The sequence below is a fragment of the Schistosoma haematobium genome, chromosome 1, assembly GCF_000699445.3.
Source record: "Schistosoma haematobium chromosome 1, whole genome shotgun sequence".
NCBI classification, from domain to species: Eukaryota; Metazoa; Platyhelminthes; class Trematoda; order Strigeidida; family Schistosomatidae; genus Schistosoma; species Schistosoma haematobium.
The window spans coordinates 84,606,461-84,631,436 of NC_067196.1; the positions used below are offsets into that span (position 1 = coordinate 84,606,461).

Sequence of the window (24,976 nt, forward strand, 5' to 3'; positions counted from 1 at the left end):
CTCTCTCTTCTTCGCTTCCTTCTCTACGTCTCTTTGATTATCTGTTCCAAACAACGATTGTACAAAATATATATTTTTAGAAAATTCACTCTTCCAGATGGTGGTTGGAGGTAGTCAACAGGAAACCCTGGACCCGGGTTTCGTGCTACTTGGCACTCGTCAGCAAGGTGTATCTGTAATCTTGAGGGAACTGGTGCTCCCTGACGGATTCGATCTCGTGTCACCCAGCTTCACAGTCAGAGACGTTACCACTGAGCTATCCGAGCCGTGACTAACCTCCTGTAGGACTGAGATGTAATCACAATTGATTGATCACTGGGTGGTGATCAATCTCATGCTTGTCTAGTCCCTATTAGTGCAGATCGAATGCTATCGATCATGTTGCAATGTGGCCACCAGTCTAGGCGACTCGACACTGTCGACTACCTCCAACCACCATCTAATCTCAATATATAGTGCCCGCAATGTCGAGTCACCTAGACTGGTGGTCACATTGCAACATGGTCGATAGCATTCTATCTGCAGTAAAGAAGGACTTGACACACATGACATTGATCACCACCCCATGATCAATCAACTGTGAATCCATTCTTCTACTTGGCTTATTAAATTCCTTTATTCACTAACGCAATCTAAGTTGATAATTATATACGACGATTAACAATATGTATATCTCAATAACAATCAGAAACGATCTCACTAGAGTCAGATCCCGGATCACTAAACATTCATAATGATCTTTACATATCATTACTAATGTACAAAACGATTTGTATGTATATATATATGATGATATTTATTATTATTATTATTAATATAATAAAGATGTAGAATTTCGTCTGTACAATTTAAAAATCAAATCTCAACCTTATAGAAATACAATTTACTATTATTTTATATAATAAAATAAGATTTTCATTATTCACAATATACAACTAGAATAGTAGTATTCAATGGCAATAATAACTAGAAAACAATTAAATAAAGTAAAAGATGAATCAATACAAGGTTCTGTTTACCTACTTAACAACACTAATATGATAGTTCAAATGAAAATATGTTATGCTTTCAGTTAACCAACAGCTATATATATATATATATATATATATATATATATATATATATATATGTGTATATATGTATGTATATTTGGATGTATGGCTTTGTTACTAGCCAGAAATTACACCGAAATTATAAATGAGCATAAGTACTGATTTTATAAAAAAAATATGCATTCAACATTTATCTTCATTCTAATATGATGAGGATTATTCTTATAATTTATAATAATAATTAATAAAACATTGGAAAAACAAAAAAGGAAACTGTTTGCAATAAATTACTTTTTTAGAGAAAAATTTAAAACCTAAACCGGATTTTTTTGGTTGAGGAAGTGTTATAGAAGGTGGTTTTTTATTTAATTGTATTTGTGATGTTGATAATGTTTGATTAATATTAGCTGGTGTAATAGAAGATGTTGTTTGTTGTTCCGTTGTTGGTTGACTACTACTTACACTTGGATGTTTACGAGTTAATGTATTTGGTGTTTGTGTCATTGATGTAGGTTGGATTGTGACAGGTTTTGAATTCGTTTGTTGTTGTTGAGTTGAAGAAAGTTGAGTGACTGGTTGGTTGGGTGGAGTTGGGGGTAGTTTTGAATTTAGAATAGATTGTGATCCAATGAATCTAATAGATGTTGGTGTTTTTATCCCACTTGTAACCAAATTAGGACTGGCTGCCCTTAATTTAAGATTGGAAAGAATTGAAGCAGACCCACCTGTTGTTGCTGTTGTTGTTGTATTCAATTCAGATTCTGTACTTGTTGTCACTTCGAGATTAGGTGATACAGATGTTGATTTTTTCTGTAGTAACAGACTTGGTGACACTGCTAAACTTGTTAATACACTAGGAGGATTCCCACCAGGAAGAATACCTCTACCGCTCGATGTAGTCTGTCCATTCATTTGACGTGGTTTCAAACCTTTTGATTGAAGACAAAGACGGGCTGCTGCATGGAAAATAGTTTGAACTTCTTTATAGGTTTCAGTAACAGTTATCTCGTAATATGGAATTCCATGAAATTTCGCAAACTCTTCAGCTTCTGCTTTTTGAACCAAACTACACAAATTTAGGACAGAAAAAGGGATTATTGCACTTCTGTGACGTGTTATTGAATTTTACTCAAACATACAATACAACAATGAAGTTAATGAAAAGGTTTAAATCAGTGATACATCAGCATTGGACAGTTATGCAAAGTGATTTGTTCACATATTTCTGAGTGATGTATCTTACTCGAAAGTCTTATTATTTTCATTCAACTTCTGTTACATCTATCCCACTTTATTTGACTCAATGATAATCATTTTAACTTTTTCCTCTCTTTATCCTGATGTTACATTTATTAGCTTAAATTACTTGATAAGTTTGTTTATAGACGATAAGTGACTGATTCACAGTCATTCACAGTCAGGATTTAACAAGGTTACTTGTTAGCATGATTTACAAATTGTCCTTCTATACAGATAATAACCAGGTAGAATCACAAAATGGAAACATATTTCGATTTAAGTTGTCATTGTAACTCCTTCTATTAAATGAAATATACACTAACTCAATTATCAATATTATTAAACAGCTAATCAGCCTCAGTACGATGGAACAACAAAAACTGCTCTAAATGACTATTGATTTAAAAGCAGAAATGGATGGCGGTTATCAGCTTCGTCCTATTTGGGACTCGTCAGCTGGATACGTCTAAATCTCAGGGTTTATGTTCACTCCTGGACTAGAACCCAGTACAGTTCTCTTCAAACGCCATTGCACTATCTACTTAGCTACTGAGTCCAGATAGCCATTAGCTTGTGCAAAAAGAGACCGATCAATTCCAATACTAAACATCAATGGGAAGATTCGGTCAACCAACACAAAATGAATTAAAACTTTACAACATTGCACAAGCAAGTAGCTATCTGGACTCAGTAGCTAAGTGGATAACGTGATGGCGTTTGAAGTGAACGGTACTGGGGTCGACTGCCCTAATAAAAATACACTCTGCGATGCAGGTGCATCCAGACAACCAGTCCCAAACAGGACGAAACGTGCATCCTGGATTCCAATGCTAGCAACCATAAATCTATGCTCATAATGCTTGCGACCTAAGGCAATACCGAGGCGATTTGTACAAGACATACAAATGCCAATATAAGATTGATCAATTTCAGTTCTGAAGATCAATGGGAAGACTCAAACAACCAATAGAATAATGAATTATTGATTTTGTTCAGCTACTTAAAATTATATATAGTAGTTAGATGTAATGATTGAAAGTTTTTATGAGCTGTAGATTAGTTACCAAACTTGTTCTACATCAAAAAAATGTGATCTGAATAAATAAAATTCAGTTTATTATTATATTGGTCTTCCTAGCATTCTGATAGTAAGCCTGATTTTTTTGTTTCATTCTCGTAAGTGAAGAAAGTAGTAATTATAATCCTACTAAGATAGGAGATGTACGGATATTGTACAATTTGTTGTCCATATCACACAATGAATTTATCCGATATAGATTAAAAACTAGGAAGAACCAGTCAGTTCTTCCATCTCACGATGAGATTTAATCGAATTCACACTCACCAACTGAAAGTTAGTACAATATTGAGGAGTCATACAATGTCTGATCTCTCGCTGGATGATGAATGCAAAATGTTCACCACACACATTTTTCGAATAAATATTGAGTACATTCGAATCACATGAGTAATCTTATTCGTGTTTATTATCCGGAATCAGTAAATAATCAGGATATCGACTAACTGTAATGCTGATGACAACTTACCAATCAATTTACTCCAGTTGATCCTAAAATATGAGTTTTCTCGTAATGTTAGATCACGCGTGTTAAATCTATGACTAACTGACTATAATTTCTCAATAAAATTAGAAATTCGGTTAAATAATAACTGATCTAGTGAATATCATTTTGTTTCTGGTTTGTGTTCTTTAGCGAGTTAGTTTTCTACGAGATGGGATCGCTAAACCCATGCATAACGCTCCTCGTTTATCCGGGATTGATACCAGCAGTTGCCACAGAGATGCTCCAGGTGGAAGAGGATGCAAGTGTTTATTAACGGTTGTCTACACAAAATACTTCGGATCCGTTGGTCAGACACTATCAGCAACAACATACTGTGGGAGAGAACAAACCAGATTCCAGTGGAGGAAGAAATTAGGAGGGAGCACTGGGGGTAGATAGTACACACATTGAGGAAAACACACAACTGCTTCACAAGGCAAACTCTCACATGCAGTCCTCAGAGCCAAAAGAGAAGAGGAAGATCAAAGAACACGTCACTCCGAGAAATGGAGACAGACATGAGAAGAATGAACAACAATTGTGTAGAACTAGAAAAGAAGGCAGAGTGGGACAGAGTGTGTTGGAGAATACTGGTCGGCAGTCTATGCTCCATTGATGGTAACAAGTGTAAGTAAGCAACAACATTAGATAAACTGGTCAACTTACGATTGAAAAATAATCTTCACTTTTAAATTTATGATCAATTGAAAATAAACAGTTATCTATTAGTTTTCTGATATTGATTTACCATTTGGATTACTCAGTCAGTCATCTATAATCATCATAGTGATTGGCACAAATATGCATCATGTTAACTTGCCAATAATCATCTATCTAATGTCAGTTTGTTGTTGTATATAAAACACTTTCACTTAATTGCTCTATTGAAACATATAAGTAAATTAATAAATAAATAAATAAATGGTGAATTTAATTATGCCATTTAATTGTGTTTTGTTTTGTATAAAACATCTGTTTGATTTGTGTATTTCGATTCTGTTATAAACAAATTATTCATTTTCTCAATATATAGGTGAAAGATATTATGGGGATATTTTGTAGAGATTGTAGTATTTTAACAGTTGAATTGATGATTCGATCTGAGCTAGATCATCATTGGAAACCTGGAAGCATTGGACAGGTGTTTGGTGTGCGAGATCGAAAATCCTTGATTGTAGTCGTGAGTGAGGGATGGTAGATCGACGTTACTGATGAGTGCCATACTAGGACGAAGAGGTAATTCAATGCTTCGAGGTTTTTAATGGTGATCTTGTTTAGATCAACTCGTGAATTCTATTGTTAAAATATGCTATAGGACAACATCGTTCAACAAAGATTTCTATTTCTACCAAATCCATTCTTAAAGTTACTTAACCGTGAATATAAACTGTTTAAGTATTAATAAACAATAATATAGATATATATATATGTTACTGAACGTAGTGACTACATTAGTGCTTCTTTACTGTTCAACCTTTTTAAACATTTTCTTTTACATAATTACTTACCGAAATCGTTCCAAATCTGATTTATTCGCAACAAGTATTATACTAGGTGGTTTGACAGTATTAATATTATATAATGCTGAACGTCTTAACGAACCAGATTGTGTCAAACTATGTTGTGTACTGCTAGAATAAGGATTTACTGATGAAACTGATGAAGTACTTAATGATGTTGATGATGATGTATTTATGTGTTGTGAATTATTTGATTTAGATTGTTGTGTTCCTGATAATTTTGGTTTTCTGTCAATTAATTCAGATTGTGAATGAATTGCTTCAACAAGTTCTTGAGCACGATAAAAACTTCGGCGACTTGTCATAGAAAATAATATAATAATTGCCTGTGACCATTTAATTATATCATCAAGATCAATTTCATCCTATGAAATGAAATGAAATCAAAGTAATCACTCATTTGAACTTAATATCAATCATTTATTTGTCGTACTAACTGAAACAAGAAAATTATAAACATTTTATATTTTTGATTGAGATCATGAATCGATTGATGTTAGACCACCGTTGTAAACCTAGAAGCACTGAACAGCTGTTTCGTCCTATTGTGGGACTCCTCAGCAGTTCGCATCCACGACCTCGCTCGCGGGATTCGAACCCAAGGCCTTCAGTCGCGCGATTTCGTGGATTGGTTGAAGTTAGACACTAACACCATTGGATGCCGGTTCAGTGGTTCAGTAGGTTAAGCGTTCGCGCGTGAGACTGAAGGTCCTCAGTCCGAATCTTGCGGGCGGGATCGTGGATGTACACTGATGAGTAGTCCCACAGTAGGACGAAACGGCCATCCAGTGCTTCCTGGTTTCCAGCGGTGGTCTAACATCAATCGATTCATGATCTCAATCAAAACTTAATAATCTCCACAACCCCTATACTGGTACTTTATATGATTGCTCTATCCAACATCTGTCAAAGCTTTACTATATCAACTCAAAGACGATTATCACAATCGACTTAGTTGAGGTGAATGTTGTGAAATCACTTAAAGCTGTCATTAAAATACACTTACAATAACACAATAATTATGTGAGACTAAGCTAGTGATATAACATTTGCTAATTGTGTTAATTACAGAATCTCTTAGTAAAATCTGAGAACCATATAGTAAATACTTCATCTGCGAAATGTCAATCAATCATCTCAGATTTCATTGTTCTTTCGTCTCTACACCAATCATTCTTTGTTCTCGTTCTCATTCCTTCGATCTTTTTAACCTTCTGCTGTCAAGAATTTCGCGTCTCATTGATGATACATACTACTTATATCTGTCAACATCAGTAACACACACCACACTATATTGAACACATATAGACTTTATTCTATTTCTGTAGAACTACAATAAACCTATTTAATTATTCCTGAATTCTTTAAAAAAAGAAGTATTTTTGATGAAAAATTCACTTAGTGACATTCAAGAAAAAATCATTTATAAACAACACATGTTTCTCATATAACTCGAACTATTTCTACATCATAGAAGTATTTTTCTTAGATTAAAATATACTGTCAGTATTTACACTACATTGTTACTACATGAGTAAACAATTTTTGTACTAAGTAATTGTTTACTTTGTATGTTTTAAGCATAAAATCAACAGGAGACATTTTTATATGTACTACTAACTAATTACTAAGTGAAATAAAGACAAATGTTTCAGAGAGTGATTTTTTCAAAAAACATTACTGATGTTGAGATGGTGGAGAAGATTTGTGGATGATTTTGATGAAGTTTTGTTCTCTGAGCTGGATGGTTTGGTCGTGGAGATTTCATTGTTCTTCTGAACGACATCATCAGCACAAACTTCAGATAGAAGTGAAGTGTTCGAATTTCTCCATATGAGTTTCACAGATTGTTCTGTACACCTCGACGTTGATTGGTTCTTATTGACCTTAAATTACTGATGTTGATTTTTCAATAAGATACTACGTTCAGTTGAGAGTTTTGTGAAGAATTCGGCTTTTGTTAATAACTAAAGTTAGTTGAAATACTAATAAAACCATGAAACACATTATAATGATCTCTTTCATAATAGTTTGATAGTATAATGAAGTAATTTATCCGAAATTCCCCCTCCCCTTAGAAAAGACGTAAAACTTTCAAATCTCGTAGAGAAAATGGTATTTCCAAACTACTTAATCAGTTGTTAATGATTGACGATCCAAACTTCAATCAATCTACAATATGAAACGACATTATCTAATACAACTAATGTGATACTGTCTCAATTCTATCATAATTAAACTTCACCAATCATGATTTTCCACTATGCCTTTTATTGTGGTGTGTGCTACTGGTGTCAGTAGATGTAAGTAGTATATATCATCAATGAGAAGTGAAATACGTGACAGAAAAAGGTTAAGAAGATCGAAGGAACTAGAAAAAGAATGATTGGTGTGGAAACGAAAGAACAATAAAATCTGAGACGATTGATTGACATTTTGCAACTGAAGTATTTATTGCATGGTTCTCATATTTTACTAAGAGATTCTATAATGTTGTATTAAATACATTGGATTGTCCACTCTTGTATTCTCGTTCACTACACAACGTTAGTCGAAGTTTAGTAGTTCATAGTTGTAACAAGACTTAAAATGTAAGTATTACTGAACACTTAACCAATACTTATTTAAAACGTAATGGGACATTATGATTGTATAGAATATTCTGTTAGTTAATTTATGTCACAAGATTAAAATCATTCAGTATATCTCAATTAAATATTCATTTATTTCAATCATTATTAAAACAAACTTATTCTTACACTATCAGATGTATCCTGAATGTTCACTGTTAATTCATGGCCATCGACTGAATCAGCTTTCGTATAACTGTCACCTAAACATATAAATAAGCAGTTGATCAATACAATGTATAAGAAATAAATAGATTAATCAGTTCAGTAAAAACTCTACAACAGACCAACTAGTTTTATTGAAACGTTTCTTGATAACAAACACCGAATGTAAGTAACGTTTTAATCTTAACTTTTAATGAAATTAATCATAAGATTTATAGAAAATGAAGTATCAAGATATATATCTCTTTTAATAATGACAATTGCAAAGTATATCAAGGCGTTCGCGCGCGAGACCAATAGATCCTGGGTTCGAATCTTGCGAGGCAGGATCGTAGATGCGCACTGCTGAGGAGTCCCAAGATAGGACGAAACGGCCGTCCAGTGCTTCCAGGTTTCCCATGATGATCTAACTTCAATTTGCTGGGGTGATCCAGAAATCGCTTGCAAAAGACAAGCAAGCATCAAGAAACACTAAGAAGTGTTTCGTCCAATCAGCGTTCATTTGGAGTCTTGGCCAGAAATATCGCGGTAGCGAAACGTCACATGCGGAAGCTCTGATTGGTTGGCTACTACAGTGCTACTATGTTTAGTAGCATTCCAGAGTATTCCAGCGACCCAAGGACATTTAGATATATTATAAAAACCCTATATTTTCTGTAATAAAATGAAACTCAGAGTAAAGTATTTTCCCTCATACTAGTGTCTTCTCTCTGGTGTTCAAGTCGCTGTGCAGTTCTAGCTTTCGGGGTACCAGAATAGCTTAGGAAACTAATATAGCGTTCAATCGATAAGACTTATCACAATTGACTCATGATCTCAACCACCGAAATTACTATAATATCCACGAAAAACGCCTTCTGATATTAATTCTTTTATAGTTTAAATTACGAACTGACCTTCATTAGGAAATCATTTACAGCCACTATGAAATAGACATCTTCTTTGTTCTAGTACAGAATTCTTCATTATTATGCATCTATGATCGCACGGAACCTAAGATCTTCAAATCTCTCATTAAACATGTAACCATATGACTTTTAGTCTAATATTCGATGGTTTTTATTTTAAACTTTAATTAATTTGTGATATTTCTCAGCCAAATTTCAGTGTTATTGCTGGATAACTGCCCCAAACAGAACACGGTTGAACTGTACTCTTCATGACTCGTCACCTAAACCTCATGAATCCCATTTAAAGGATATTACATATGTCTAGTGCTTCTTAGTTTTTAGTGGTTGTTAAACAAAGGACGCTCGTTGATGTACATGGTAAGACTTAACATATGTAAGTATTTGACTCACAGTTATAAACTGGAAGGTGAATGAAAACATAAATTACTTTTTTATAAACGTTATGTATATTCACTTAAATCTTAGGGCTTTCTGGTTCAGCAAGGTTTTTTAAAGAGTTATTTATACTTAGTGTTGAGAACGCAATTAACTGTTTAGGAATAAAATGATGTAATTATCTCTTCCAAAATTCTTCGTTGTTTCACCAAACAAGTTCCAAAAAAAACACATCATACTTACTCAGATAAGGTGCATATTCCACAATGAAACGACGGGTTAGATATTTGACGACCACAGCTGTAGAATAATATCAACAAAAAATATTAAATAAGTTAAGCGTATTACTTGTGATGATTATCAGGATAACCTAAATCTCATTCAGGGTAAATATGCATTGATATATATATATGTCGTTACCTGTTTTCATGGCTTAACATCTCTAAACACTTTGTTTTCATGTTAGATGGTTGAAATAATTGATGGGAACCTCTCAACTAGTGTTATATACCAGTTGTCACTAGGTTGATGTTTAACTCCTAGAGAAGATGATTTGTGGTTCAAACAGCTCTATGGTGTTACCATTTTTATCAAGACTTTTAAGATTTTATTGTTAAAGTGTCAACTAGCACAAAACATTCAGACAAACTTACTTCAGACACCCTTAAACAAATTACAGTGTGACTATGATTTTCACCGTCATTTATGAAATGTCACTTAGATTCATTAAGATGTCAAATTTTGTTCAACATATTGGTCAATTTGTGAATGGAACAGTAGATAAAGAAAATTGTTGAGTAGAGACTGAAAGAATAATAAAACTCAAAAATAACAGAAGACAGAAAATGAGTAATTATCTACGAATACCACTGATTTTGAGCCACATCACCTATGGTTAACATTCACTTATTAGGATCATCACATGGACACCAGTTAGGTTGTTTACACCTCCTGACATATATATCATGGTTTGTGATCATTCCTAAATGTCGTTATTTCTTACATAATTCTAGTCTAATCTTTTGGTAGTCAGCATACACTTTCGATAATCTAAACTTACTTATTGATAAGTTCATAAAGATCCCGCTTTTATTTGAACAAAAAGACCTAATTTCTATTTCCATTAATGGAAAGTACTTTGTAATGAGTATTAAACAAAATCATTCGTATACAAATAATTGAAAATTCTATAATGTTGCGTTTTCTGTCAACTATTTGATACAAAAATCGTTCAAGAGTGTAATAATCATAAAATTTACAACTTCACTTAGAATGATATTTGACACTCAATTGTACTAATTATCATACAACTTCATGGTCAGTTTGTCAGTTAAAGTACTCAAAGTGGCCATTTTAATACTTAAGATTTAATTTAAAAGTAATAATATTTCTTCTGAGTCAAATTTAACCTACAATAAACAAGTGACTATTAATTAAAGTAATTAGGCGATTATACTGTAAATTCATGATTAGAGAGAGGTCTTGTGGATATTTAGGTAATTTAATAATTGAGATCATGAGTCAATTGAAGCTAGACCACCATGGAAACCTGAAAGCACTGGATGGTTGTTTCGTCCTAGTATAGGACTCTTCAGCAGTGCGCACCCACGACCCCGCCTCACGAGATTCTGACCAATCATCATATGCTCACTAGTGACGATCTCTAAAAGGTATTTCCTAGAGTTCTAGTGAGAAGTCATGAGATAGTAAGTTGTGAAATAGTAACTCACAGAAGGCAATGGTGGACGTTGGTTCAATTTCGTGGACTAGTTGAAGTTAGATATTAACACCGTTGGATGTCAATGCAGTAGTCTAGAGGTTAAGCGCTCGCGCGCGAGACCGATTGGTCCTGGTTTCGAATCTCATAAGGCCGAATCGTAGATGCGCACTGCTGAGGAGCCCCGTGCTTGAGATAAAACAACTATCCAGTGCTTCCAGGTTTGTATGATGGTCTCGTTTTAATTGAGTCATGAATTCAACTATTAAATTCATAATTCATGTGTTTCAACTAAGTGGTCATGGGATATGCTCAATTACAGTTCTAGTATCCTTTAGAAGAAAAATTACATTGATATAAACTTGTGTGCTCAAATTAATCCATCATATTCTTCATCGTAAACAAGTTCACCATTTATTGGTCATTATATTTAAGATGAGTTAATTAATGAACAGAAAGATAAAATGACGTCTTTTTTTTACAAAAATCACTACAAATGAAACCAAAACTGTATATTTCTCAACACTATTTAGACATAAAAGCTTTTTCATTACGAACACTGAGTAAACTTTAGAGGCCCTAGATCTGACTCCAGGTAGATCGTATGATTATTATTGAAATACACATATCGCCTATACTCATATAATCATTGACTTAAATAGCGTTAGCGAATAATAATGGAATTAAATAGGTTAAATACAACGATTAAGTTTTGAATACGTATATTTCGTACAATTGTTGATCAAAGCAAACGAAGCGAAGAAACAAAGTGAAGGAAGCAAAAGGATGAAAGTGAAGCGAAATGACGCACAATGGAGGTGACATATGAGCCAACTCATTTTAATCAAGCGTGAATCGATATTTATAGTCAGGAAAAAACAAATTAAAGACATGTGATGAATAAGATAAGAAATGCACACACATACACTTACATAAAAAGTCAAGGTTGATAAGTGAATAATTAACGAGGTCAAAATGTGACTCAAGAAGGATGAATAAAATAGCTTTCCCAAAGCTAGAATAAGCTGTGTGGGCTTAGCATAGCAGCCGACACTCCAAAACCTTATTTTCCAATTAATGATATGATTCTTGAAAAATTCACTATCATTGAAACGCATTTCAAATGTGATAAATCTTTCAATTGGACGCTTGATTTGGTCTCCTGAAGTCTTCTGGTAACACCAAGGCTAAATCTAAACGGCAACTTGAGCACGAGAGAAAAGGTATGATTTATAGAAAGAACGCTTTACTTAAAAGTTAGTTTATGTACAGATAATCCATGGTATCTTTAGCACTTCAGATGGCCTTGGAAAATTCTGGAACCCTTCTAAACACACTAGCAGGATAGGTAATCATCCAATCAGGAATGTGGCATGTAACTTTTCAATTTCCAGATGTTTCTGGGACATTTTTATTGAATGCTGATTAGCTAAGACGTTTCCCAGTGTTTTTATGGCCCCTTTGTGATTTTTTTAAGGAATGGATACTTCGATTTGACTGAACTTTATTTGACCGAACTCAATATCATTCAATGACACTTTACTCACTTATATTACCAATGACTAGAATTGAATTTATTATTTCTATTCTACTTTGATATGCAGATTATTTACGGAACATTTTTGACTGTAATTAAAATTGATAACATTTAATAAATGCAGAAGTTAGGTTTAAGGGGTTTTCTAAAATGGATTTAGTTTTCAAGTGATTTTGGTCATAGATTGATCTAATTATGGGTACCACTGAAAACCGGTACTTCCCAGTTGAAAACAGTGCCCACTGACTACTGCTTAATGACATATTATTATCATCACTATATTATCTGATATTTTACACTGACGGACGTTTTTCGTTTTTTTTTCAATCTAATCTTCTTTTAACGCTAGCATTAGGTGAATTGAGTTGCTGTTCTTTTTATCCATTTTTGTTAGTTAAGTTTGTGTGAAATGTAACGGTTAATACTTTGTGTATAAACAACTAACAAACTGCCGTTGATCATTACCTTGAAACCTGACGTCTGAAGAAAATTGGCGATTATATAGTGGTCATTTTTCTTGGATCATTCACTTTTACTCACATTTTCATGATTTCTTAATTTAGATTATAAAATTTGATAAGTAACCTTAATGGAATGAAAAATAATGTGATCTGCTTAAATGAAATTCAGTTTATTATTATAATGGTTATCCCAGCCTTCCTATAGTAAGCCTGATTTTTCGTTTTATCTCGTAAGTGAAGAAAGTAGTAATTATAATCCTACTAAGATAGGAGATGTACGGATATTGTACAATTTGTTGTCCATATCACACAATGAATTTATCCGATATAGATTAAAAACTAGGAAGAACCAGTCAGTTCTTCCATCTCACGATGAGATTTAATCGAATTCACACTCACCAACTGAAAGTTAGTACAATATTGAGGAGTCATACAATGTCTGATCTCTCGCTGGATGATGAATGCAAAATGTTCACCACACACATTTTTCGAATAAATATTGAGTACATTCGAATCACATGAGTAATCTTATTCGTGTTTATTATCCGGAATCAGTAAATAATCAGGATATCGACTAACTGTAATGCTGATGACAACTTACCAATCAATTTACTCCAGTTGATCCTAAAATATGAGTTTTCTCGTAATGTTAGATCACGCGTGTTAAATCTATGACTAACTGACTATAATTTCTCAATAAAATTAGAAATTCGGTTAAATAATAACTGATCTAGTGAATATCATTTTGTTTCTGGTTTGTGTTCTTTAGCGAGTTAGTTTTCTACGAGATGGGATCGCTAAACCCATGCATAACGCTCCTCGTTTATCCGGGATTGATACCAGCAGTTGCCACAGAGATGCTCCAGGTGGAAGAGGATGCAAGTGTTTATTAACGGTTGTCTACACAAAATACTTCGGATCCGTCGGCCGGGCACTATAATCGTCATAGTGATTGGCACAAATATGCATCATGTTAACTTGCCAATAATCATCTATCTAATGTCAGTTTGTTGTTGTATATAAAACACTTTCACTTAATTGCTCTATTGAAACATATAAGTAAATTAATATATAAATAAATAAATGGTGAATTTAATTATGCCATTTAATTGTGTTTTGTTTTGTATAAAACATCTGTTTGATTTGTGTATTTCGATTCTGTTATAAACAAATTATTCATTTTCTCAATATATAGGTGAAAGATATTATGGGGATATTTTGTAGAGATTGTAGTATTTTAACAGTTGAATTGATGATTCGATCTGAGCTAGATCATCATTGGAAACCTGGAAGCATTGGACAGGTGTTTGGTGTGCGAGATCGAAAATCCTTGATTGTAGTCGTGAGTGAGGGATGGTAGATCGACGTTACTGATGAGTGCCATACTAGGACGAAGAGGTAATTCAATGCTTCGAGGTTTTTAATGGTGATCTTGTTTAGATCAACTCGTGAATTCTATTGTTAAAATATACTGTAGGACAACATCGTTCAAATTTTCAAGAGTAGAACTAATAGATACTAATGCTATTGTGAAATGTTGAAGTAATCAGTTACATAATTCATTGCTGTAAAATGCGTTGGCAATATTCATTTCACTCTTTTGAAAAACGAGAAATCACTTGATTTCGACTTGGTAACGATGAAACTCATTTTATTTGGGTGTTAGGTGATTGAAGGTCATAAGTAGGAAACATTGGATCAAGGTTACATTCTAGTTTTAGGTTTATAGCATGGCGTACCTGAAATTTTGAAGGAACTAGTGATCCCTAAATGATTCTAAGAATTTTATCTGTCGTCATAGTCTGAGGTGTTGCTCTTCAGATATTCAGGTACGAAATTATCTCTTTTGAGATTAAGATATAAACACTGATTGGTTGCTTTTTTTCATAAATATAGGAACAAAAATTATGTATCGTTATCATCACCCACTTCTGGTTATCTATATAGTTTAATTCATGTGAGGACTTTTCATTTATTAAAATAAATGTATTAGTTCTGAAAGGAACAAACCATCTTTTTCGTGTCATCTACAAATGCTTCATTAGCAAACACCCATTAACCTGTACATTAAGAAAAAGGAGTTAACTTAGACTCACTTGATTCTACAACTTGAAATGTATAGTCTAAGTTATTCAGATTGGTTTCCATTCAAAACAATAGACCAGAAGTGTATACTTAGCTTTAATAATTTATTTCATTGAGTGAGTAATACTTCTGATACTTTCAATCAAGTTATATAACCATTATTTTTCTTAATTATTACTAGAATTATCGAAATTCAATCAACCATAGTGACATAATAACATGTAAATTGTTATATAGAGTCATTTAGAGGTTGTCCTTGTTTTATAGGTGTATATATTCGGTTTCAGAAGAGTTCTACTGTATTCATGATAAGATGAATGAATCATTGATAAATGAAGTGAAGTGACAAATAAGTAGTGAGACTTATAACAATAATAATAAAGGATATTCATGTAATATATATATATATATATATACATCTATTCAGTGTAACTTGGAGACAGAGCAGTTTTTGGTGATTGAATGACAGATCAAATTCATATAATCTGAACTAAGCTATATAAGTGATTTTTATATTTATATTTTTGATCGGAAAACTCTAATCATTTACAGCTCTGATTGATGCTTTTAGTAGTATTGTACTTTCTTAGTCCGATTGTTTAGCTGAGGATCTTTTATTATTGTTTTGGACATTATCGTCATCTCAAACTTCATATAAAATCGAAAATTATTATTACTTCAATGTTTAGTAAATAGATACATTGGATTGTTGACTACATTTCATCTATTCTATAGATTTATAGACAATTGAAAATTTTCTCTGATACTTAACCTTAGACTGAACTTAATATTCTGTATATGATGATGAATGTCAAACTATTGATAATCTTCTGAACTCCGTCCTGTTAGACAATATAACATTGAATGTTCAGTATATTGTTGGTTGTCTCCTCAACAGCTTACATTGGATAGTACTTGGTAAGGTAATGATTCGGTTCCCAGGTATTCTACTTTGTTACTTAAGCCTGTTACTCCTCGTGGAGGAGTATAAGCCACCCACCACCACTCTCCAACGAACCCTGTCCTGTGTGATTCTTTCCGGCTTTTCCCAGTTGTTATTCATCCTTTTCATATCTGCTTCTATTTCTCGATGTAATGTGTTCTTTGGCTTTCCTCTTTTCCGCTTCCCTTCAGGATTCCAAGTTAGGGCTTGCCTCGTGATGAAGTTTGGTGATTTGCGTAATTTATGTTCTGTCTATTTCAATCGTCTTTTACTAATTTCCTCTTCAGATGGAAGCTGGTTTGTTCTCTCCCAGAGAAGGCTGTTGCTGATGGTATCCGGCCAATGGATGTTGAGTATCTTGCGTAGACAACTATTTATAAACACTTGCACCTTCTTGGTCATGGTAGTTCTCCAAGTTTCAGCTTCTTACAGTGAAACTGTTTTGATGTTCGCATTTAAGATTGTGACTTTGATGTTGTCTTGCAGACAGTTGTTTTGAATCGCATATGTTCTTCGATTGTGGTAATGCGACCCTTGCTTTTCCAACCCTTGCCTGTACATCTGCATCAGATCGTCCTTGTTCATCGATGATGCTGACCAGGTATGTGAGGGATTCCACCTGTTCCAGAGTTTCTCCATTAATTATGATTGGATTAGTTGGTGTTTTCCGTGTTGTATTTAAGTATCTTGCTTTTCCCTTTGTGTATGTCAAGGCTTACTGATGCAGAAGCTGCTGCTAAACTAGTTGTCTTCATATGGATTTGTTCATGTGTATGAGATAGGAGGACTAGGTCATCTGCGAAGTCCAAATCGTCTAATTGGTTCTGAGCTGTCCATTGTATTCCGTGTTTCACTTCAGTTATCGGGATCATCATAATCCACTCAACCACCAGAAGAAAGAGGAAGGGGATCAGATCAGATACGTATATTCCTTCTTATTCTACAGTTTCTCTACATTTCAAATGGCTTATTAACACACACTGACAGATTACGAATTCATCTTCTTAACATAATTGAGTAATCGTATGGAACATAATTGTTTTGTGAATCCTATTAACGTGTAATAATTTAAATGTTTATTTATTTCGTTGATAAATCTTGGATCCAATTAAGGATTATTCATTGTTTCAATCGCTGATAATAATATTTATGTATATAATTTACTTTTTGTAAAACACATCGTTGACTACTTTTAAAAATCTATAATTTCAATAGTAAATTATCATCATAATAATTTCAAAATGATTTATCAAAGTAATCAACATCAGATCTAACTCTATTTGACAATCATTCCATACCTCAGTCAGTCAGCTACAACAGTCCAAGTCGCCATACCTCATTAGCACAACGAGATGAGCACCGAGCTCATAGGAGTGGTTATGTCAATGGTGGTAATATATAAAAGAAAGATTGCATATAAGGATACAGTAGAGGAAGAAAGAATTAGTTCGTAGAAAGAAAGATATGAAGTGATTTTAATCTCCTAGTTTAAGGAAGACAGAGAATGTATACACCCGACCGTTGTTTCTACCTTGACGTGGTGGTCGAGCTTGTCTATCGTGATGAAGCAACCGAGCTATACTGGCTTGGACCCTAAAAATGCACACCTCGCCTTATCCCACAGATATCCGTCCCCAACGGTAAGGTCTCACAAGTACGGAGCTAACACAAAAATCACTTATAAAAGGTCGTGTATGACCGACCACAAGCAGTTGTCCTCTGGGCACTGCGGTCACGCTCTCAAGTCACTAAGACCACCTCGTAATCCAGTTTCTTTTTCAGGTACCTCCATTCCATACCTAATAATAACACTATTATTACAGATAAATATACTTCATAAATTATTGTAGAATGTTTAAAAAGAAAGAAAATAAAAGAGAGAAAATTTGTTATCTTACCTGACTTTCCAGAACCATTCATACCAATGATAGATATATTAATTGTATTAACATTAGCAACTGATTTAGCATATAATCTTTGCATTGTTTTTTTTTTAAAAAGAGGTTTCTTCAAAAACTATATATATATATATATATATATCCGAAATGTTCAAATCTATTCAATGACTTGATTACTTTTTGTTCATAAAATATATAGAATGAGAAATACTTAATTGTATATGTTGCTAACTACAAAATTAGTCCATTTCCTAAAACTGACCAATTTAACTATTTATTAAAGTATTCAATATCTTATCTGTATTTAATATATATATAGATAGATATATAGATATGTGTACATAATTATGTCTGAATTTTTACTAGTCGCTTTAAAACTTATCGATTAATTCTAAGTGAAAATTTTATCCCATTCACGTGTATTTTGTGTGACTTTTAACCAATCAACATTGTGGAATAGTTTGTGTTCCAATGGATAAATAAAATAGATTTGTGCTTACATGATGTATGCACGCATGCATAGTAATAATAATAATAATAATAGTTATAGTAATGGTAATAATAATAATGTAAACGGTTATTTTCAATTCTTATATTGTACAAATGTACACTAGTCAAATGTTAAACTAACAAAGTATTCGATGTATAAAGTAACATATAAAAGAAAGAATAATATTCAATGGAAGAAAAAAAAGGAAAGAAACAAACAAGAAATCTAAAACAAAACAAAAAAAAGTTTTTTTCTTCTTTTTATTATCAAAAATATTGATAGGTATAGAAAAAAAATACAAATAGAACATTTGTAATCAATTTTCATTCAGGTCCAATAATTAGTAACATTCCTTTTAAGAGAATTTTGTGTTTGTGTGTGTGTGTACATTTTTCGGTGTGTGTTGTGTGTGTGCATGTATGTATGCATATATATATATATATATATATATATATATATATATGAAAATAAAGATTTTGTGCTATTCAACAACTACAAACACACCACATGTTTACATATGATATAATCAGTGGAACATATCTATATTCCCCATAAACACATATACGTATGGTATACACGTAGATACAAAAACGGATGTATGTACCTGTAGAAAATTCAGGAATGTTGAATATTTTATATTCCATATTAAAGAAGAATTTAAAAAAAAGGAAAAAAAACAATGATGATGGCTTGATTTATTAAAAATTCCGAAATTTGGTTAAAATCAATCTGTGTACATTTTTGTTGTTCGTGTTGTCTTGAGAACTAAGTGTAGATTGTGAAAATAGTTTTTCAGTGATTTATAGTATATGTCTATGAGTAGTATTGTGATGCGTGCTACTTATATTGATATAAGTAGTAGTATATGACGCGAGTCAGGAATGTAATGTCTGGCGGCAGAAGATGGGGAAGATCAAAAAAAAAGGAAGAGCGGGAATAGAAAGCAATAAGTATGGAAATGCATGAACAATGAAGTTCGAGACAATTATCGAACATTTTGCAAATTAAGTATTATAGTATGGTTTTTCTATTTTACCAACTCTGTAATTTTGTGCTACATATAATTCGATTGTCCGCACTCGTGTTCTGTTCACTACAGTATGAGTAGTATGTATCGATTATGTTTATTTTGGACAAATTATTAACACGAAAGTCAAAGGCGTTAATTATGTTTACATTTTAAAGTTATGTGATATATCTGTTCATTTCACGGGAAAATACAAATTGTATTTTTATGTTCTATAGATCAACTGTTCATTTTATGATGGATAATATGAATGGATTTTGATGGAGTTTTGTTCTCTGAGTTGGATGGTTTGGTCGTGGAGCTTTCATTGTTCTTCTGAACGACATCATCAGCACAAACTTCAGATAGAAGTGAAGTGTTCGACTTTCTCCATATGCGTTTCACAGATTATTCTGTACACCTTGACGTTGATTGGTTCTTTTTGACCTCAAATTTGTCATTGTTTACTCCTTTGTTTTGGTTGTGCCTCCCATTGGTGATGAAAGGTCCACGAGCAAACCATCCAGCTCAGAAAACAAAACTCCATCAAAATCATCCACCTGAGCTACAAATCTTCTCCACCATCTCAATATGAGTGGGTCGATGTTTGAACAACATTGAAAACTTGGAAGTATCGGACAGTTGTTTCGTCCTAATATAAAACTCCTCAGCAGTGTGCACGTACGATCTCTCATGTGGGACTCGGACTTAACAATCTTCACAACCTTCTTCTGTTAATATGATTTCGTCTAGTTTTTAATAATGATGAAATTCCAATGGTCAAACTGTAATGCATCCAGTAATCTTAATGATTCATTTCTGATTAATGTAAAGTAGATTCCAACTATCTAACTGATACATGTTATCTGAAAAATAAGATTTTTTAAGCTTCAGTTTAAGTGAATCGACTTATCAAATTCTTCTTTTTAACCTAGGCTAATACTAATTATCAATCAAGTTGAGAATCACTACGGGAAAGGATGTATATATCCCTGTTAAAAACGAAGATTATTTCTGAAGTGTTTTGAAGGAATGAAACTAGAAATTCAAATCATACAAATAATAATAACGAGATAGTCAGTGAATAAGTAATTTAAACATTCTCAACACTAATCTATAATCTGATCATTATCAATGTAGTCAGCTTTTCAGTTTCAGTTTCAGTTTGGAAAGGAGAAGAGGCTTGATGGCCTGTGTTAGTCCTGGCAATGGTGGTCTCTCAGTTGTTCCAACTTTCTTTTGAAAGAGTCGACGAATGGAGTCTCAACCACGTGCTGTAAGTCAAAAATGATGCATTTAGTATTCAGTTTAATGTCATTTTTTTATCTAAACTAAGTTAATATTTTCTTTCAATTTAAGAAAAAAATATAAAACAGTTTAGTTATTTCTCTTAATGGCTACTGACGGAACAGTTTTTATTTAAAGAAATAGCTGACATCAAGCTAAATTCAGTACATCTATTTATCTGAAATAATAACCATAAATTCATGAAATTCACTTGGTATTGTTTTACTTGAATCTTACCATTGATATTTAGGACTGCAGTTGATCAGTCTTTTATTGGTATATGTACATACTGTGCAAGTGGCTATCAGGACTAAGTAGCTAATTGGATAACGCGATTACATTTGAAGCAAGCGGTATTGGGTTTGAATTTTAGAGTGAACATCAACTCTGAGATGCAGGTATATCCTGCTAACATGTTTCAAGTAGGACGAAACGCGCGTTTTGGATTCAATTGCTAGCCACTATCCATCTTTGCATATATTTATTATTTATCGGTTTCAAGGCTGATTTAGCAAAGTTCAATTAATAAAGTAAAATTTATTAATAACACAATTATCAAGTAATAAAAAACTGCACACTGACTAAAGTATTGATTGAAACTTAATGACTCGATAATGCCATATCTTTGAAAGAATTTAAACGCTTTATATCGAGAATGAACACTAAGCAGAAATTCCAAGTTCAAATGAAACAACTGTCTATTATTTTCTGATTTTCATAGGTTTGTAGTAGCCTTGTTTCATTTACCCTTGAACATTTCGCTGATGTCTTAAAAAATCTAACCTCGTTTACATTGATTTTCAGGTTTCATATGGTATATTGTTACATTGATCTGGTTGTCTTCTCCAGTTCGTGTGATGAAATTTACTTTCCTATAGTTCGTCTTTTACTCTTCGTTGCACGGTAACTAATGAAATGTCAGTCAACAGTGTTTAGGTCACTAAGCATTGGGACATAATAATGAAACACAATTTCTTTTTGGAGTCAAATCAATCTTAAGCGATTTATCTAATTTCAATTTGTAATGAGAATTATGTTGTTAACAGATTCAGTTCAAAGTTTCGTTTTTCTTAAATCTATAAAAATAGGAACATATATCAGGAAGCGGTTTTGTGGAGAGTTTAGTAATTTAATAGTTAGATTCATGAATCAATTAAATATAGACCACCATGGAAAATCTGGAGGCACTGAAAGGCTGTTGGATGCCGGCTCAGTGGTCTAGAGGTTAAGCGTTCGCGCGCGAGACTGATAAGTCCTGAACTAGAGTCCCGCAGAGCGATATCGTGGATGTGCGCCGCTGAGGAGCCTCACAACAGGACGAAACGGCCGTCCAGCGCTTCCAAGTTTTCCATGGTGGTCTAGCTTAAATTGACTCATGATCTCAACTATTGAAATTACTAAAATCTTCACTAAACCCCTTCTGATAATAATCATCATCTGCTCATTAGTGACTTCAAGAGGTATTGTAGTGAACACGAACACCAATGGGGAATACTCGAATGTATTTAACACAAAATAACAGGACTTGTTAATAAAATCTAACAATCATAAAGTAAATGCTTAATTTGCAAAATGTACATCAATTGTCTTAAAATGACCCGGAGTTCATTGTTCTCGTATTTTCATATAAATTGCATCCCGTTCCATTTTATACTGTTCGATCCTCTTGTCTCTCTGCTGCCAGACCTTCTGTTCCTGACTAACTTCATATACTTCTTATGTCAATCTAAGTAGCACACACCACAGTATTTCCTAGAGTTTTAGTGAGAAATCCTGATCAGTGGAGTTCACCCAGGTCTGTTTTGAGATAGTAACTCACCGACGACAATGGTGGACGGTGGTGCAATTACGTGGATAGGAACATATACATCCAAAATAGAATGCTCTCATATGTTTTATTATTCTTTATCGGTAATTAGAATTTAAAAAAGCAGTTCTGTATTTCTAATGTAATAAATCACTTAGAAATTAATTTGTGATGAATACAACTGTGACATGAACAAATCGGCAACAACAAAAATGTTCTGATTTTACTTTTACACATATCAGCTGATCTAATGTAAATATTAAAAAAGAAAAAAAAAACATAGTTTACAATCTTTTGGTGCATACTTCTCTAAACTTTCGGTTTAACAACTAGTAATAACAATAAGTAAATCGTTGTTTTATTCTTATAGAAAGTATAAACAATAAACCGTAAAATCATGTAGTGTAACTTATATAAATCACAAGTATTAGTTATAATCAATAGTGATATCTAGAATATTGACAACTAGATTTATTACAAATGGATTTGTTAGAAAAAGAAAATCGATTACAATGATTTTATGTACTTTAACAAAATACTACTACTTCATTTGTAAGTTGTATTCATCACAGATTGATCACAGTTTTGATACTATTAAGAACTAGGGAGTGTCAGAATGTTGGTTTGTCTTAGAATATGAGTCCTCGGAACTAGACAAACATTAATCCACAGGGATACTGTGAAGTTGAGCGTTTAGTCATTAGAATCAATCGGTTGTCACCCGATAATACTGATGGTATATAGTGTTACTGTTATCAAATAACATTGATGTCAATTGTTTCAATGTACGTTAACTCCATCATCCACAATTTCTCACAAGAAATTTAAAAAGATCCTGAAGTAAATGATTTGTAAACTAAATACTTTAGTTTAGTTGAAGGGGTTTTGTGGAGATTGGTTTAGTTTGTATATCGCATTGACTATAATTTAATTTGATGATAGTTTCTGTCACTGGATCACTGCTTATCCTTGGCTTGAAATATTTAGAAACGGTGATGAATCTTAGACTCCTTGTAGTGATTTACTTTTATCACGAGAACACGATTGGTTTAATGAAAACAGTTTTTATTATAACCAATTGTACCAGTGACTGTTTTACTGTGCTCGTTTGTTTAACTGTGCAAATGACAGATATTTTGTGCTTCCATTACTCTCCATTACTTTTCCGTGGATTGTGACCTCGTACGTTCGTACGCTCGCCCGCTCATTTCACTTGTACTTCTTTTGGCACGATCTTGGTGTTCGTTCGAAGCCACGAGATCGCCAACGAATAAATCTGGTTACATTCAATCTTCGCCTTCTGATTTGTTTGGTACGCGTCTCCTTGTAGTGGTGTTCATAGTCAATCTCGACTCGACTCCACGCTACATCCTCATGAGAATAATATAAAAGTTTACAAATCCCATTGATGTGTTCAAATCACTAAGTATCAAGCGAATGGTTCATATTTTCAACTTTCCATAAAACTTATCTCTAATGTTAATATTTCAGATTTAAATACTCTTCAGTTCAATCTCATTCGAATTCAAATGGAATTATTAGGGAGAATCAAACAGTCTAGAATACATTATGCATCATCTGCAACACTAAAAACTATCCACTAGCAAAACACATCACTGATGTCCATGAAAGTTATCCAGAGAATATGTAGCGAGTTTCGCTTATTTGAAACTAAAAAAACAACATGTTTTGGTCCAGGCTTGTGCCCAAAAGAAGTAATTTTTTATTCATGCTCTAGATCCAAGTACATTGGTGATGCATATTTTCTACAATACGACCACTGAGTTTCTAAATCACATTATTACCTTTTAACCAAAAAGCTGAATTTTGTCGGGCTAATGTTGATGGGTTTTAGGGTTATTAGAAGCAAGACAACTTTGAAACGCTTGAGTGATTTCCTTTTCGAGTGTTCAATAAACAATGATAATTTACATCCTGATTTTAAAAATTTAGTGAAATCAGCATATATTCTGAATAAAACAGATTCTATTCCTATTTGATGATAATGCAAACACAGTTTGTGAAGATGACTAACTTCTAAAATATCTGGCCTGATGAACATTGTACATTAACCTTGTTAATTTTAATCAACACTTCCTGGTATTGATGAATTAAGTTTATTTTCTTGCACAACCCACTTGCGGAACTTCTCTAATCAGTAAGATTAGTGGTCAGACCTTTAGGTCGAAGACTCCGGGTGTGGCCCCCTAAGGTAACCACCTGCTTCGGTCTGTACACCCGGGCAGTATCGCAGCGCACATATAGATCAAGTGACTTGTATGGCACAT

General features: G+C 33.2%; 1 protein-coding gene across 1 annotated transcript; it reads right to left on the reverse strand.

Moving 5' to 3' along the window:
• Nucleotides 1–781: 781 nt before the first annotated feature.
• MS3_00010239 (uncharacterized protein) lies at nucleotides 782–18,387 on the reverse strand. The gene is made up of 5 exons (XM_051218597.1): nucleotides 18,099–18,387; nucleotides 9,701–9,757; nucleotides 8,136–8,209; nucleotides 5,365–5,741; nucleotides 782–2,118 (listed from the first exon to the last, which is right to left on the reverse strand). Exons 1-5 carry the CDS (start codon nucleotides 18,181–18,183, stop codon nucleotides 1,275–1,277), a joined length of 1,437 nt encoding a protein of 478 aa, XP_051075367.1. The 5' UTR covers nucleotides 18,184–18,387; the 3' UTR covers nucleotides 782–1,274.
• Between the last annotated feature and the right edge of the window lie 6,589 nt (nucleotides 18,388–24,976).